Below are 14,726 nucleotides of genomic sequence, written 5' to 3'. Positions count from 1 at the left end.
AGAGAAGGCCCTCTCCTATGGTCCCACCAGCACACCTGTGAAGATGGCGGTACTGAGAGAAAAGACTCCCCTGATGATCTTAGCACCTGGGCAGACTCATAACAGGAGACATGGCCCTTGAGATAGCAATGGTGCTTTTGCTCATGTATTTCAGCAACTCATTTTCAGAGGTATGCTGCCTTTGATACTCATGTTGGCATGAATGCTGTGTGCTGAAGCAGTACATTTTTGAATCAAGAAAATGATGGATTCCATAACTGGTAGAAAACATGGACTGTGCATTTATTTACTCTTTTCTAATTCTTCCTCCTTTGTTCAATTTATTCTGGTCTTGCTCATCATGGAAGATTTGCTCACCATGAACTGCCATCTCAAAGGACTAAATCTTATTTATAAAGGTCTTCAGCTTCCAAGATTTCAGTAGGCATTACTGCTTTCAAGCACAAGGACTAGAAACTTGTGTGAGTGTTCTACTCGTTTTTTGTTTCTATTTTTTTATATTGTGTTGAGGTTTCTAGGAGCCATTTGCCACAATCTGCTCATTATGTTTCCTCAGAAGCATGGATAGATGGATTACTGCTTTTTCTTTCTTTCAACTCATTTGAATAGTTGGCAGGTTTCTGTGTATTTCCCAATTCTGTGATAGGCAAAGCCATTGTGTAATTTGAAGTGGAGCGAGCAAATATGGAATCTCATGCTAAATGGAGAATTCAACAGGCTGGACATCTCTGTTTCTCATGTCATGTTAAACATTTCTACTACTTGCAGCTGTAAACATAGGTTTGAAAATGCACAGTCGGTGATAAAAGTCTTACAAGGAGACTGGACAGAAAGCTCAAATCTGGGCAGGTGCCTTTACGTGTTGTATAGCAGTGTTTCTTAACCTTTGTTACTCGGGTGCTTTTGAACTGCAACTCCCAGAAACCCCAGTCAGGACAGCTGGTGGTGAAGGCTTCTGGGAGTTGCAGTCCAAAACTGAGTAACCCAAGGTTAAGAACCAGTGTTGTATAGCAAAAGTGAGTCTTGTGGCAGGTTAAAGCCTTAACCAATGACCTAACCTTGTGGGTAAAGCCACTCTAGTTTTGCTGCATGCATGAAATGGCAGAATAGATAGATGCATACGCATATGCTGTTTGCAAAATTGAGCTTTGATAGATGAAGTAACTGCAGTACTAGAAGACAGATCTTAGCATTGGAAGTTGCTCTTCTCTAGTAGCTAAGACTGAGATACAAATGGGAGAGTCCCTTGTTCAGTTTCCCAGATTGTTTTAGATGAGTCATATCCTACCCCCCCCCGCCCGCCCACAACCCCAGTGCTCTGCTGCAAATAAAGATGATAACACTGACTTATTTTACAGGGTTCTTGTAATCCTTGCAACAAGATAATCCATGGAAAAAGGTTTGAAGGCCCCATGGGGCAAGCTGGATACTAGGAGGTACATAGGGGTGGAGAAGGATATGGAAATGGCATATGCTGTTGTGTATGTTTGCATTACACACATGTATATATACTCCAGACATTATGCTTGCTTGGAAATGGTTTAGTGGAATGTGGATATGAAATACCTCACGTCCTCTTTGAAGATGTAAGAATGGTTTGAAGGGCTCTGCAGGTGAGGCAGGCTTTGATGCCCTGGCTTAGCAGGGGTGAGGTAGGCTTTATATAGGTGGGTAATGGGATTTTACAAAGCAGATGGAAAAAAGCAATACTGTCAGATATATTCGCAAAGGCTTTCACGGCCGGGATCTAATGGTTGTTCTGGGTTTTTCGGGCTTTTTGGCCATGTTCTGAAGGGCACGGCCAAAGAGCCCGAAAAACCCAGAACAACCAATACTGTCAGAGTAGGACTCTCTTTGGGCATTCTAATCTATGCTCACTTAACATGTGAGGTGGGAGAGTAGGTGAGCCCTGCCTTCCTCTGTCACTATTTCCCCCTACCTGTGGATGCATCTTGATTTCCCAGATTTCCCATTTCCATAGAGTCTCTACAAGGGTAGTGGGGCTTCCTGACTTCAGATTCACCACACAGAGGACAGCAGAAATGTTAGCTGAGGGGAGTGGCTAACCTGTCTCCTCTCCTGCCCGGTAGAGGATGGAAATCTGGAATGATATCAAGGGATTGCTCAAGGTCACCAGCATTTCCAGGGATCCATGATGACCAACAGAGATTTCTTCTACGTCCTCTACCTCATTGGGTTGTTGTTTTTTGTATGATGTGTGTCATGATTCCTGGACTGACACTTGGGATCTGCAGGAAGGTCTTTCCTGTGGAGGTGGCTAACAAACGCAAGCGTATGACTAACATCTTCATTTTGTTCTGGTCTTAGCAGTTGGCTTAGGAACTTCAAGCCTTGATTATCTGCAGGTGGGACTTCAAGCTCACAAACTGTATCCAGAAAACATACGCCCCTGGAACTAAAATCAGACACATTCCACAGAACCTTTTACAATCTGTTTTGTAATGAAATCATTTGAAGCATTATACCAGGGGTATAACATGCAGTTTGTCTGGGCTTAGGAAATAAATGCATTGATCTATTTCAGTTAGATTCAAAGGTGCCTTCAGTGAGGCAGTAAAAATCACATGTTGTAATAAAAATGCCTGCAAAAGCTAGGGAGGGAAGTGCTGGTTTTCTTTCTGCGTGGAAGGGAATACATACATACATACATACGTCTATCTATCTTTTGGTGTAGTGTCTGTCTTCTGCAATGTGTGCACCCACCACCTGCTGAAAACTGTGTGTTTGCATATTAAGGCACCCAATGTGGTGTAGTGGCTAGAGTGATGGACTAGGATTCTGGAGATGAGGGTTCAAATCTCCGTTCACCCATGGAAGCTTGCTGGGAGTGTGGAACTGGTAAAACCACTCCTTAAATCTCATTGACCTTGAGAGCCCTATTAGGGTTGCTGTAAGTTGGTTCTAGCTTGATGGCACATAACTAACTAGTGCAAAGCAAAAAAGCAAAGCATGCTGCTTATATGCCACCCTATAGCACTTAAAGCATTCTCTGGGTGGTTTACAAGTTAATTATGCAGGGTACCCATTGTCCTCTCCCCCAGCAAGCTGGAAGGATGGAAGGCTGAGTCAACCTTGAGCTGGCTACCTGGGATTGAACCCCGAGTCATGAGCACAATTTTGACTGTAGTACAGCAGTTTGACCATTGCACCACGAGGCTCCTAATGTTCATATTGATTAATTTGTTATATAAATTTACTCTTCTTTCTGTCTTTCTACCAAATGAGCTCATCGTCTCCTCTTGGAAGTTTCCCCGCTAGTTACTGAATCTGTCTGTCTCTCTGCCCACAGGGGGATCCCTTCCAATTTGAGCCTGGCCTCTGCTATGTTGCGTTCCCAGCACCTTCTTCGATAGCTTTTGCAAATGAAAATGGAGGAAATGACTTTGTCAGGCCTGGATAACAGCAAGTTGGAGGTAAGGCAGATCCCTTGTGAGAAGAGCATCTTGCAAAGGTTTTGAAACCAGGCTGGAATGAGCAGGTCTGTGGGAAAACCCTTGCTAGAGGAGTGCATGTTTTGCTGGAAGCAAAGCTTAGTACAGTGGTGCCTCGCACAGCGAGGTTAATCCGTTCCGGATTAACCCTCGCTGTGTGAAACATCGCACTACGGAAAGTAAAAAGCCATTGGAACGCATTAAACATGGTTTAATGCGTTCCAATTTGGCCGAATACTCACCGTTGTGCGATGTTCCAGTATAGCCGGCAGCCATTTTCGCGCCCTCCCCTCGCTGAACGAGGGCGCGAAAACGCTGCGATCAGCTGTCCGGCGGGTCCAAAATGGCCGCCGGAACAGCCGAAATGGCGGGGCGCAGCGTTTTCGCGCCCTTGGTAAGCAAGGGGAGCGCGCGAAAACGCTGCCGGAAGCCCCAAAATGGTTGCGCGCAGCCATTTCGGGGCTTCCGCAGCGTTTTCGCGCGCTCCCCTTGCTTACCAAGGGTGCGAAAACGCTGCACCCCGGCCCCTTTCGGCTGTTCCGGTGGCCATTTTGAAGCCGCGGAACAGCTGATCGGGGGGGTCGCAAAGCGAAGGTCGGTAAGCGAACCGCTTACCGACCTTCGCTCTGTGAATTTTCCCCTATGTAGGTGCCGTTTTGCGATCGCATTTGCGATCGCAAAAACGACATCATTGCGCGGATTCGTCGCTCTACGGAGCAACCGTTGTGCGAGGCACCACTGTATTAGCCAGGGCTTAGCCCTTGAGCTGCTGCAGGTGTAGGCAGGTGTGGCTCCTTGAGTGCTTTTAGCTCTTCATTCCCATCATCTCCAGCCACTGCAGCCAGTGGTGAGGAGATATGGGAGACGATGCCATCCAAAAACATCTGCAGGGACCACATCTGTCCATCCCTCACCTAGAGCTTTCATTTAGTACTGTGAATTACCAGCATAATATTTGAAAAACTGTAAAGAAATATTGTTAATGCTTTTTTTTAAAAAGAATATATTCATTGACTGAAATCCATGCATAGGTTACAACTCAAGCACTTCTGTTAAATCAGTGAGGATTTGGTGAGTCAGTTCCTCCGTAATTACCATTGATTGAGTGGGTCTGTACTAGCTGCAACTTATTGCTGGATTTCAACCAGAGTATATTAAATTGAGAATATCTTCTGTTCGGTCTATGATTTTAATTAACTTTATATGGTTACTGTTTCATAGTGCAGCAGCTACACGTAATCAAAATGATTTTCAGTGCAATTGACTTAGGTGTCCTGTTCATCCCCTGATCTTTGCCCTCCTGCCATGTAACATGTCTCCTGAACTTGATTTTGTGTTTCTTCTTGGTGCAGCCTTGGACAGTATAGGTTTAGAAGAAGAGAGAGGCAGAGAAATACAAACTGGTGCAGGACCTACTGTTTCACATGCCGGCACCCATTTGGTTATGTTATATGATGCTTTGTTTTAGCAGTGGTGTGTGTGTCATTATGTACAGTATATGTATGGATTTTTAAAAGAAAAATATTTGGTCTGCACACAAAAAGTCAGAGCCATTTTGGGGTGAAAAAAAAATAAAGCACCCAAAGTTCTGGGCAACTCCTAAACTGTAGATGCTTTTCATACACCTGAGAACCAGAGTCGAAGTGGAAAATAAGGGTGTTGGGTATCTTGCTATATGCATATGAATGAAACTCCTGCTACTGTATATTTTTTGAGGTTGAGCTGTGCACTGGGATCTGATTCTGGGACTGAATCCTGAGAGATGAATTCCGCTTCCAATTCAGCCTTGCCCTCATGCCCTAAACAGATCTCTCCAGTGTCACATATATGTGTTGTTACATTTTCATCTTCCTCCTTTCCAGGCTGTGGCTCATGATATTTATACAGACTTGATTGAGGATGCATGCCTGGGCTTGTGTTTTGAGGTGCACCGAGCTGTCAAATGTGGCTACTTCTTTCTGGATGACACAGACCCTGATAGTATGAAGGACTTTGGTGAGTGCGTATTTGTAGCCAGTAATTCTTTTTATGCATGTTTTCCAGGAAATTAGTGTAGGATCTAAGCTGTACTGATTCCAGTGCATTGGATCCAGACCAGTCCTTAGATGAGATATGTACTCAATCTGTACATATGTACAAGCATATCTGTTAAGTATTTTGTTTTAAAAATAGATAGTTTTTTAAAAGGCCGTTACCCTTTCTCTGCTCTTACTTACTTCTGCATTCAGCATCCACTTTGCCTTCCAAAGTGAGTGCTTTGAACAGCCAGGCATTTGGATTGCCTGCTGAATTATGTATTTGGAAATACCTAATGTTTTAATCCAGACTACATTGTAACAAAGGCAAAGAGCACTTCAACTGAAAGAAATGGCACCACAATGGTTTTGGATAAATGAAGGTACAGTGGTGCCCTGCTAGACGATTACCTCACAAAACAGTTAATTCGCTAGACGATGAGTTTTTGCGATCGCTATAGCACTTCGCAAAATGGTGTTTCCTATGGGCGATTTTCGCTGGATGATGTTTCGGACGTGCTTCGCAAGACGGGTGGTTTTTTTTCGGGACCAATTTTCATAAGACGACGATTTTGACAGCTGAGTCCGCAACTCACAAAATGGGTGTTTTTGGGACTGTTTTTCACAAGACAGCGATTTTGACAGCTGATCCACGCTTCGCAAAACAGTGTTTCCTATGGGCGATTTTCGCAAGACAACGATTTTTCCCCTTTGGAACGCATTAAACGGATTCCAGTGTGGAACCGCATTTTGCAAGACGATGTTTTCACAAGATAGCGATTTTCGCTGAATGAATTAACATTGTCTTGCGGGGCACCACTGTATATTTACATGCTGTAAAGGGAGATAGAAACTTCCCAGGATCTACAACCAGCACGAGTCTTAGAGATCAGAGTCAGACATAACTAGAAGCCAACATGGATTGTCAAGAACAAATCCTGCCAGACTAATCTTAACTTATTTTTGGACTGGATAACTCCCCTGGTAGATGGTGGGAATGCTGTAAACATGTATCTTGACTTCAGCAAAGCTTTTGACAAAGTGCCACATTATATTTTGATTAGCAAATTAAGGTGTGGGCTGGATAGCAGATGTGTCAGATGCATACACAGTTGGTTACAGAATCGTGCTCAGAGAGTGGTTGTCAGTGGCTCCCTCTCAAACTGGTAGGAAGTAACAAGTGGGGTGCCATAAGGCACAGTCTTGGGACTGTGCTCTTCAACATTTTTATTAATGACTTGGATCAAGGAGTTCAGGGAATACTTATCAGATTTGCAGATGACACAAAATTGGATGGAATAGCTAATACCTTGGAAGACAGGAACAGAATTCAAAAATATTTTAATAGGCTGGAGAACTGGACTGAAAACAACAGGATGAAATTTAACAGGGACAAGTGCAACGTTCTACACCTAGGGGATGGGAAACCCAAATGTACAGTTACAAGATAGAGGATACTTGGCTCAAGGACACTACAAGTGAGAAAGATCTTGAATTGTTGCAAATCACAAGCTGAATATGAGCCAACAGTGTGATGGGACTGCAAAAAAGACAAATGCTATTTTAGGCTACATTGACAGAAGTATAGTCTCCAAATCCCATGAAGTACTAGTCTGCTTCTATTCGGCACTGGTTAGGCCTCATCTTGAGTACTGTGTTCAGTTCAAGACATCGCATTTTAAGAAGGATGGCAACAGATTGGAAGGATTATCAGGGTACTGGAAGCCAGAGGAATGACTTGGAGACCAGGGTGTGTTTAGTTTTGAATAAACAAGACTGAAGGGAGATATGATAGCACTTTTCAAGTATTTGAAAGGTAGTCATACAGAGGAGGGGGACGGATCTATTCTCAAGCATCCCAGAGTGCAGGATGCACAACAATGGGCTCAAGTTAAAGGAAGCCAGATTTTGGTTGTATATCAGGGAAAACCTTTTGGCTGTTAGAGCAGTATAACAATGAAACCAATTACCTCGGGAGGTGGTGAGTGCTCCAACGCTGGTGGCATGCAAGAGAAAATTCAACAACCATCTGTCAGATCTGCTTTGATTTGGATTCCTGTGTTGAGCAGGGGTTGGGCTCAACTCAATTCTATGAATCTGTGATCACTTAGAAACTTGCATTTATGCCACATTTATCACTTCCACATGTTACACCTGCTGTGCAGAAAAGGGAAGAGCAGATTGCATGTTCTGATATTTTAGATAACAATGTTGCTAGTCTTTGCATTTGAAATGAAGAAAAGCTAGCCTAATAATATTGTTTTAGGGGGGAAGGAGGATGATTTTACATAGCCAGGATGGGATGTGAGGCAGCAGCTTTATTTGATTCCGAGAATGTGAGGAGCTGAGAATTCTGCTACCTGGAGGAGGGGAGGCAGTTAGGGGTTCAAAGTAAGGGACAGCTATCGAGAGTGTGCGATGTAGCAAAAATGAAGGATACAATGAATGGAGTCTTCTAGAATCTGAATTATTGTATACTTGGAAGATGATCCTCGACAGCTTCGACAGTTTAACATTTTGTTTAATGATACCTGACAAGATGCACATTTTATGTGTCCCCAAAGAATCTCTCAGTCCATCCACAGACTTTTACGTAATAGGTCTGTGGCTCCTTTCTGCTACACAGATACCTGGAAGGAAGAAGGGACCCAGTTCTCTTCTAAATGTTTCCCTGCTTGGTGATCTGGGGCTCTTTCCAGCAACCATGAAAAAGGACTTGTAGCACCTATTCTCTGAAGCATCCTTTCCTCCCAGAAGTAAGGTGGCCAGAATCCTCTTAGTGATGTACATTAGTTATAAATTATATTGCATCACTCACTGCAGAAATTGCTACTAACTAGGCATGCCTGATTGCACAACATGCACCAAGTAATGCAACCAGCACCTTGTTTGTTAACAGCAGTTCATTGCAGAGAGCTGGGCAATTTTACTTGACACACATATAAATCACCATCAGGATTCTGGACACTGTGTTCATTCTCTTACAATTTCAGAGCATGCTGATAACTTTTTAAATTCCTCCATGACAAAAAATCTGACTTATGGCACCTGTCATTTTGTTTCTTTACCTATAGTTGTTGTTATGTGACCCTAATAGGGTTTTCAAGCTATTTGGGATATATAAGGAGGCAGTTTTACCATGACCTCTCCAGTGAATTTCCATGGCCATGCAGGGATTTGATCCCAGGTCTCCTGAGTCCTGTCCTAATATCGAATCCATCCCACTGGGCTAGCTTTCAGTTGCCTATAGCCACTAATAACAACAGTTGTCCTTTGTTTCTAACTATTTTTGTTTTTAAATGAACATGGGCCTATGATCAAATACTAATGAATGAATGAAGGAATGCTTTTAAAGGTTACCATTGTTGACTACCGGTTATGTCGCATATGACATAAAGTATGTAAATGTTTTTAAAATTAAAAATGATGAATATGAGAACAGAAAGCAGAAAGTACGGATAAGGGCAAAGAAACGTGATGGCATGAGTCCCTTCTTTGTGGATTGGAACCATTTTTGCATTCTACAAGTGAATGCTTCTCCTTCAACAGTTCAGAGGTCTGTGTATAGACAGAGGATGAAGCTGGTCTGGCTGCACTGATGGTGATTCCTCTGTAGACCTCTAGCTACCTTGGGTTCTTTTTAAGGAGAAGGACTAGATAAAAATATTTTAAATAAATAAAATAAATAATAATAATAATACCAATCTTAAAAGGAATACACTTTGTGTTCCCCTTTGGGTCTGAACTCTCTTCTGTCAATGATTGCCTTGCCCTTCCTAGGCATGTAGATCTTTTCCTGTCTATACCTCTGCAAAGAGATTATCTCTGCCTCTCTTCCCTCTCTGTCTACAGAAATTGTAGACCAACCAGGGCTGGATATCTTTGGGCAGGTCTACAACCAATGGAAGAACAAGGAATGTGTTTGCCCAAATTGCAGCCGAAGTATTGCCGCCTCCCGCTTCGCCCCACACTTGGAGAAGTGCCTCGGGATGGGCCGGAACAGCAGCCGCATTGCCAATCGGAGGTGAGGTTTTGAACAAGAGAAATAATAAAATCACAGCTTTCGGAGCAGGAGAGGTCTGGAACGAGATTGCTGGGAGCAAGAAGAAGTGCAGTATATTTTAGATTGTCTTTCCGTTCCCAGAACTCTAGCCTATTAAGGTTGTCCATGTCCTGTACCTAAATCAGTATTTACATTCTTTGTCACAAATCCCCCAAATTCTGAACCACTAAAAAGATGCATTTGAAAGTGGAATATCACTACTTTTCCTTCTGTTAGTCATGGGTGGAGCTGATGAAAGGCAGTGGAGAAGTACTCTTTGCTAAACAGAACTCCCTGCCTACATGCCATGTTTATCCCCACAACAGAAAAACCCTCATCTTGCTGATGCTGCTGCTGAAACCTAAACAGATATGATCTGTTTCAAGCTCATGTTTTGCAACCTTAAAAGCAAGGGAGCATTTTTAATTATTAAAGCAAGAAACTGGTCATCATCAGGATGCAAAAGATTGAACCCAGAACCAAATTCTATACTCTTGTGGCATGACTGGGAAATACATGCAACCCAAATCATTAGCTGTGAACTTTTGTTCTGATCTTATCTGGTGTTGTATCCTGACTAACAGGCAGTACAGGCAGTCCCAGGTTCAGATTTTGCTTTTGCTTTGACCTTGACAAATCTAGATGACTTACAGAAGGTACTGTTCTCTATCTTCCCTGCTCCTTTCCTATATCCACACCACAGTCTGCAAGATGGGGTTGATTATACCAACCTGCTTTACTGGGTTATTTAAAGAATTGGTGAGAGGTTTCACACAAAGTGCTCTGAGTGCTGAAAAATGTCTTTAAGTGCTTAGAACCATGAAAAGGCCCTGTTCAGCAGTACAGGAGCTTACTTGATTTATATATGACTCTTCTTGCTTTATCACATCTACAGGTTATTTCAGTTTTTTTTTTATCTTAAGGGAACCTTTTCTCAATTTCCTTTTTGGGAAAAGATCCCAGACCACACTCCAGAAGATTTGGGGGCTTGTTTTAAGGTGTACATCAGGGGTCTCTAACAGGTGGCCCAGGGGCCATTTGCGGCCCGCCGGACGATAGTTTATGACCCCCGCCTTGCCTACCCCCCCCGAAGCACCCACACATCCTCTGCTGTCAAAAGTCAAAAAAAGCCTTGCTCGCAAGCTCTTTCTCAAGACAGTGCCTCTTGCACCCTCCATCCAGAACTGCGGCCTGCCAGCTGGCCCACCTGTCTGCACTGCCAGCCCTTTCCCTGAGCTCCTGAGCTGATGGCTGAGAGTGGAGCTTGCTCCCAGCCTGTCCTCGAAGAGTACCTCCAAGCCGCCAACAGCAGCTACCGCCTCTTCCAGGGAAGCAGCTCTCTGGCTCTCTTTCTCTCTCGGCACCCCCAGCACCAGCCTGGCCGGCAGCTGCCTCAGCACCCATCGGTGCTTCCACCTCCTCCTCCTCCTCTTCGTCCTGCTTCAGCTGCCTTAGCTCTGGAGGCTGCCTGGGCTCGTCTCGCAGTTTGCTCCTCTGTCATGGTGGGGGTAGCTGCTGCTGAGTGCGCCTTTTTTTTGAGGGGGCCCCTCAAAGGAAGATTGCCGGACCTCTGTGCTTGTGTGTGTGTGTGTGTGTCTGTTTTTGTGTGTGCGCATGCGCACACGCACCTTTGAGGGCCCCGCCCTGTTCTGTTTAATTTTGCGGGTACCGGTGGGGACTTTTCTCCTTTGACAAGGCGAATTCTGTGAGGGTTTTTTTTTAATTTTATGTTGTGCCATCCCCCCCTCCGCTAGGCAGTCGCCAGCACTCCCTCCCTTCTCCGCTTCTTTGTTCTGCTGGTGGTGCTGGTAGTGAAGAAGGAGCCGGAGGGGGTCGTGGCTGGCGACGAGGGCTCATGTGCCCCTCCTCCTGCTCCTCGGAGCCGCAGCCGGGCTAAGGTAACTCCTGGGCGACTTCCTCAGGCTCTTGCTCCGCTTGGCGGAAAATCTGATGCGGCCCAGCCTCACCCAGACTCTGCCTCCAGCGGCCCCCAGGTAAATTGAGTTTGAGACCCCTGGTGTACATGCATAGTTTGTGTAACTTGTTTGCTTTTGGCATGTATTTGTCCTTATCATTGGTTTATGGGGAGGAAGACTTTGCCATATACGATCCTAAGCACTCTTTTGCAGCTGTAGGTTGCAAAGAAAAATAATTGTGATGGGAAGTGCTCTATCAGAGAAGAACATTCCTTAGGTTGCGCTGTTTGTGCCATCACTGCTCTAAATAATGCTTCTGCCCTGATTGCTGCAAAACAGCTTACGTTTCTTTTCTGCCTCTTGCCATTGTTAACAGGATAGCAAGCAGTAACAATATGAACAAATCTGAGAGTGACCAAGAGGACAACGATGATATAAATGATAATGACTGGTCATATGGATCTGAGAAGAAAGGTATGCTAGGGTGAGGTTTCTGCATAGACACAAGGAATTTTAATGTATGTACACATGCACTCAAGTAAAGAGGAATGGGAGTAGCTATTGCTAACAGGAGTCTTTTGCTTTAATTTTAATTCATGCTGAATTTGAAGGCTTAAGCTATCAAAGGCTGGAAATATGCTATAGTATAGGAGGTACTATATAAGATGCCTATACAGTGGTACCTCGCAAGACGCTGACCCAGCTAAACGACAAATCCGCATAACGATGACTTTTTGTGATTGCTATAGTGATTCACAAAACAGTCATTCCAATGGGGGATTTTCGCTGGACGTCGATTAGGTTCGTGCTTCACAAACCGTTTGTTCGCAAGACAACGATTTTTTCCGATGATAGTCGGCTTTGCAAAATGGCTGCCCTGTGTTTTCCAGACCATGCTTCGCAGGGCAGCCATTTTTACAGCTGATCGGCGATCACAAAATGGCTTCCCTGTGGGCAATCTTCACTGGATGACAAGGTATTTTCCCCATTGGAATGCATTAAACTGGGTTTCAATGCATTCCAATGGGGAAAGGGTTTTTGCATGACGACAATTTCGCTAAGCAGCGATTTCAATGGGACGGATTATTGTTGTCATGTGGGGCACCACTGTATATTACCTCCTGTATTAGAGGCATCGTTGAGGTTGCTGGGGAGCAATGCCAGAGGTAGCCATTGTGCTCAGGTTCTGCTCAGTTGCTGTCCAGAGGCAGCTGGTTGGTCATCTCTAGATTGGTGGGCTAGGGAGGCCTTTGGTCTCATCCAGCAGGATGTTTGCTATGGCCTGGCATCTGAGAGTTTGTTAGTACCTGGGACTGCAAAGCAGAAATGGTCTTATGAAGGGGCAAAAGAGTGCCGCCTGATGAGTTTCAGGGTACTGTCAATGAGAATGGACAGCTTTCATTCTCCTTCCTCCTCCCTACACAAGAAGGGTAGAGTAAAGGGTTGCCAACTGGCACTTATAGGCACTAGCTGAGCCTGGTCTTCTGGATCAGTGAGCATCAGATGAGAGCCCCTTGTTCTACTTGAACAGGGATTCCACACAGATTGATTTACAGAGCATATTGATCAGAACTTTTGTATACTTTTTTTTCCCTACTGTGGTATTTGTTTGATCCTTTAGTATTGAATACTCACTGCTGTTAGCTTTATATACAGTCTTTTAATGATGTAAGCTGCTTTGGGTCCTTATTTAAGGACCAGGGTAAAATATTTTAAATAAATAAATGAAATAAGAACTGACCCATGAACTGAGAGGACTTTGATCTGTTTGGGTGATAGTATGTTAAAGTAGCTCCCTTTTCTTTCCTCCATTCTAGCAAAGAAGAGAAAATCGGATAAGGTATGATCTTTTTCTTAACATGGGCATGGCTGATTTAAGGTATGCATTTCTGAATTTTTTGCAAATGGAACAGTCAGCATTAGGGGAAAAACCAAAACATACATCCTTTGTAAGTGTGAGCAAACCTGTTTGTTTCTGTCGGTTTTCATTATCTTGTCCTACTTGCAGAAGTTAGGTTGCTAACTCCTGGCAGCCTTGGGTTGGAGGAGTGCAGAGTCAATTCATGGAAAGGGCTGAATCCTTTAGAACGACCCAGTAGGGACTGTAGTTTACATCTAGAGTCTACTGCACTGCTTCTCAAACTTGGGTCCCCAGATGCTTTTGGATTACAACTCCCAGAAATCCTGGCCAGCACAACTAGTGGTAAAGGCTTCTGTGAGCTTTAGTCCAAGACTGGGAACCTCTGGTCCGGTGGCTTCTCTGGAAGAATAGGCTCATAACCTTCACTGCTGTAGCTTGTTCCGCAATTCTGGAGGTCTTGCATCTGACAGCATTTGGCTTGGTTTGCTTGAGGTGTCAAATACTGCTAGACCATACAGAAAAAAGCAAAATGGAAGGTTTCCACATGCGCAGAAGTTATGTTTATATTTCTCTACAGTTCAAAAAGAAATCCTCCTTCCAGCTTGAAACATTGATCTCCAACGCAGTTGCTAGAAAGTTTTGTAAACATGCTTCCTTGTGCCACAAAGCTTTCTCCTTTAACTGCTAGGCATTTTACCAGCACTATTGGCTGTGGCACCTTATGGTGAGGAGGGCTGGATTTATTAGGCTGGATGTTAATCTTTTTCAAGGCGAGTAATACAAACTGAATATGTAGAGTTAGTTAAATAGCTAGTAAGTTAATCTGTTTTACAAGTGGGCTCATTTTGTTTCTTCCTCCATTATTTCAGAATCCCAACTCACCTCGAAGATCCAAGTCCATGAAACATAAAAATGGTGAGTCTCTTAGGGGACAATTCCCCACCCCCCCAGGATTACACTAAAATGGTTCCACCCTCCCTCCCTTCCCTTCCCTTTCCCTCTTGAGTCTGAGAGGAGATTAGCCTAAAGAATCGGAGGGGGAGACAATGAAGGGGTTGTGCTTCATTTTGGACTATCATCAGCTCTGGTTAAGTGAAACTGCAGTAACTGAAACAGTGGATACAGGAGTAGGGGGTCCTACTGTAGTATGTTAAGAGTGACCCTCCCTTGGAGGGATATGCTCCCTCATTGTCTGGGAATTACTGGTTTAAGAATATGCAGAGAAGAAACCAGAGGTAGAAACCCAGGATTGCGATGCATAAAATGCTTTTTTTTGTTATCCTGACAAGATTTTCAACTATTGTTCAAGGAGGCCATACTATTTCAAATGTATAAGCTTTTGATGACAAGAGTTTGTCATCATGTGCTGTCTTCAGGAAATGGGGTATTTTTGCCCAGGGGTTCCAGGTAGACAAGAGGTTGATGAGGAAAGCATAGTAT

General features: G+C 44.0%; 1 protein-coding gene across 3 annotated transcripts in view; it reads left to right on the top strand.

Moving 5' to 3' along the window:
* ATXN7L3 (ataxin 7 like 3) overlaps window positions 1-14,726 on the top strand; it is a 29,746-nt gene that overhangs the window by 5,573 nt on the left and 9,447 nt on the right. For all 3 annotated transcript variants that reach the window (XM_020799320.3, XM_020799318.3, XM_078377816.1), the window contains exons 2-7: window positions 3,311-3,434; window positions 5,315-5,447; window positions 9,320-9,491; window positions 11,802-11,899; window positions 13,243-13,265; window positions 14,156-14,201. In XM_020799320.3, coding sequence (XP_020654979.2) covers window positions 3,384-3,434; window positions 5,315-5,447; window positions 9,320-9,491; window positions 11,802-11,899; window positions 13,243-13,265; window positions 14,156-14,201 — 523 coding nt within the window. In that variant the 5' untranslated portion in view covers window positions 3,311-3,383. The remainder of the gene's footprint in view (window positions 1-3,310; window positions 3,435-5,314; window positions 5,448-9,319; window positions 9,492-11,801; window positions 11,900-13,242; window positions 13,266-14,155; window positions 14,202-14,726) is intronic.

The sequence above is a fragment of the Pogona vitticeps genome, chromosome 6 (assembly GCF_051106095.1).
Source record: "Pogona vitticeps strain Pit_001003342236 chromosome 6, PviZW2.1, whole genome shotgun sequence".
Classification (NCBI taxonomy): Eukaryota; Metazoa; Chordata; class Lepidosauria; order Squamata; family Agamidae; genus Pogona; species Pogona vitticeps.
The sequence above is the reverse complement of the archived record's forward strand: the minus strand, read 5'-3'. Positions and strand labels throughout refer to the sequence as shown.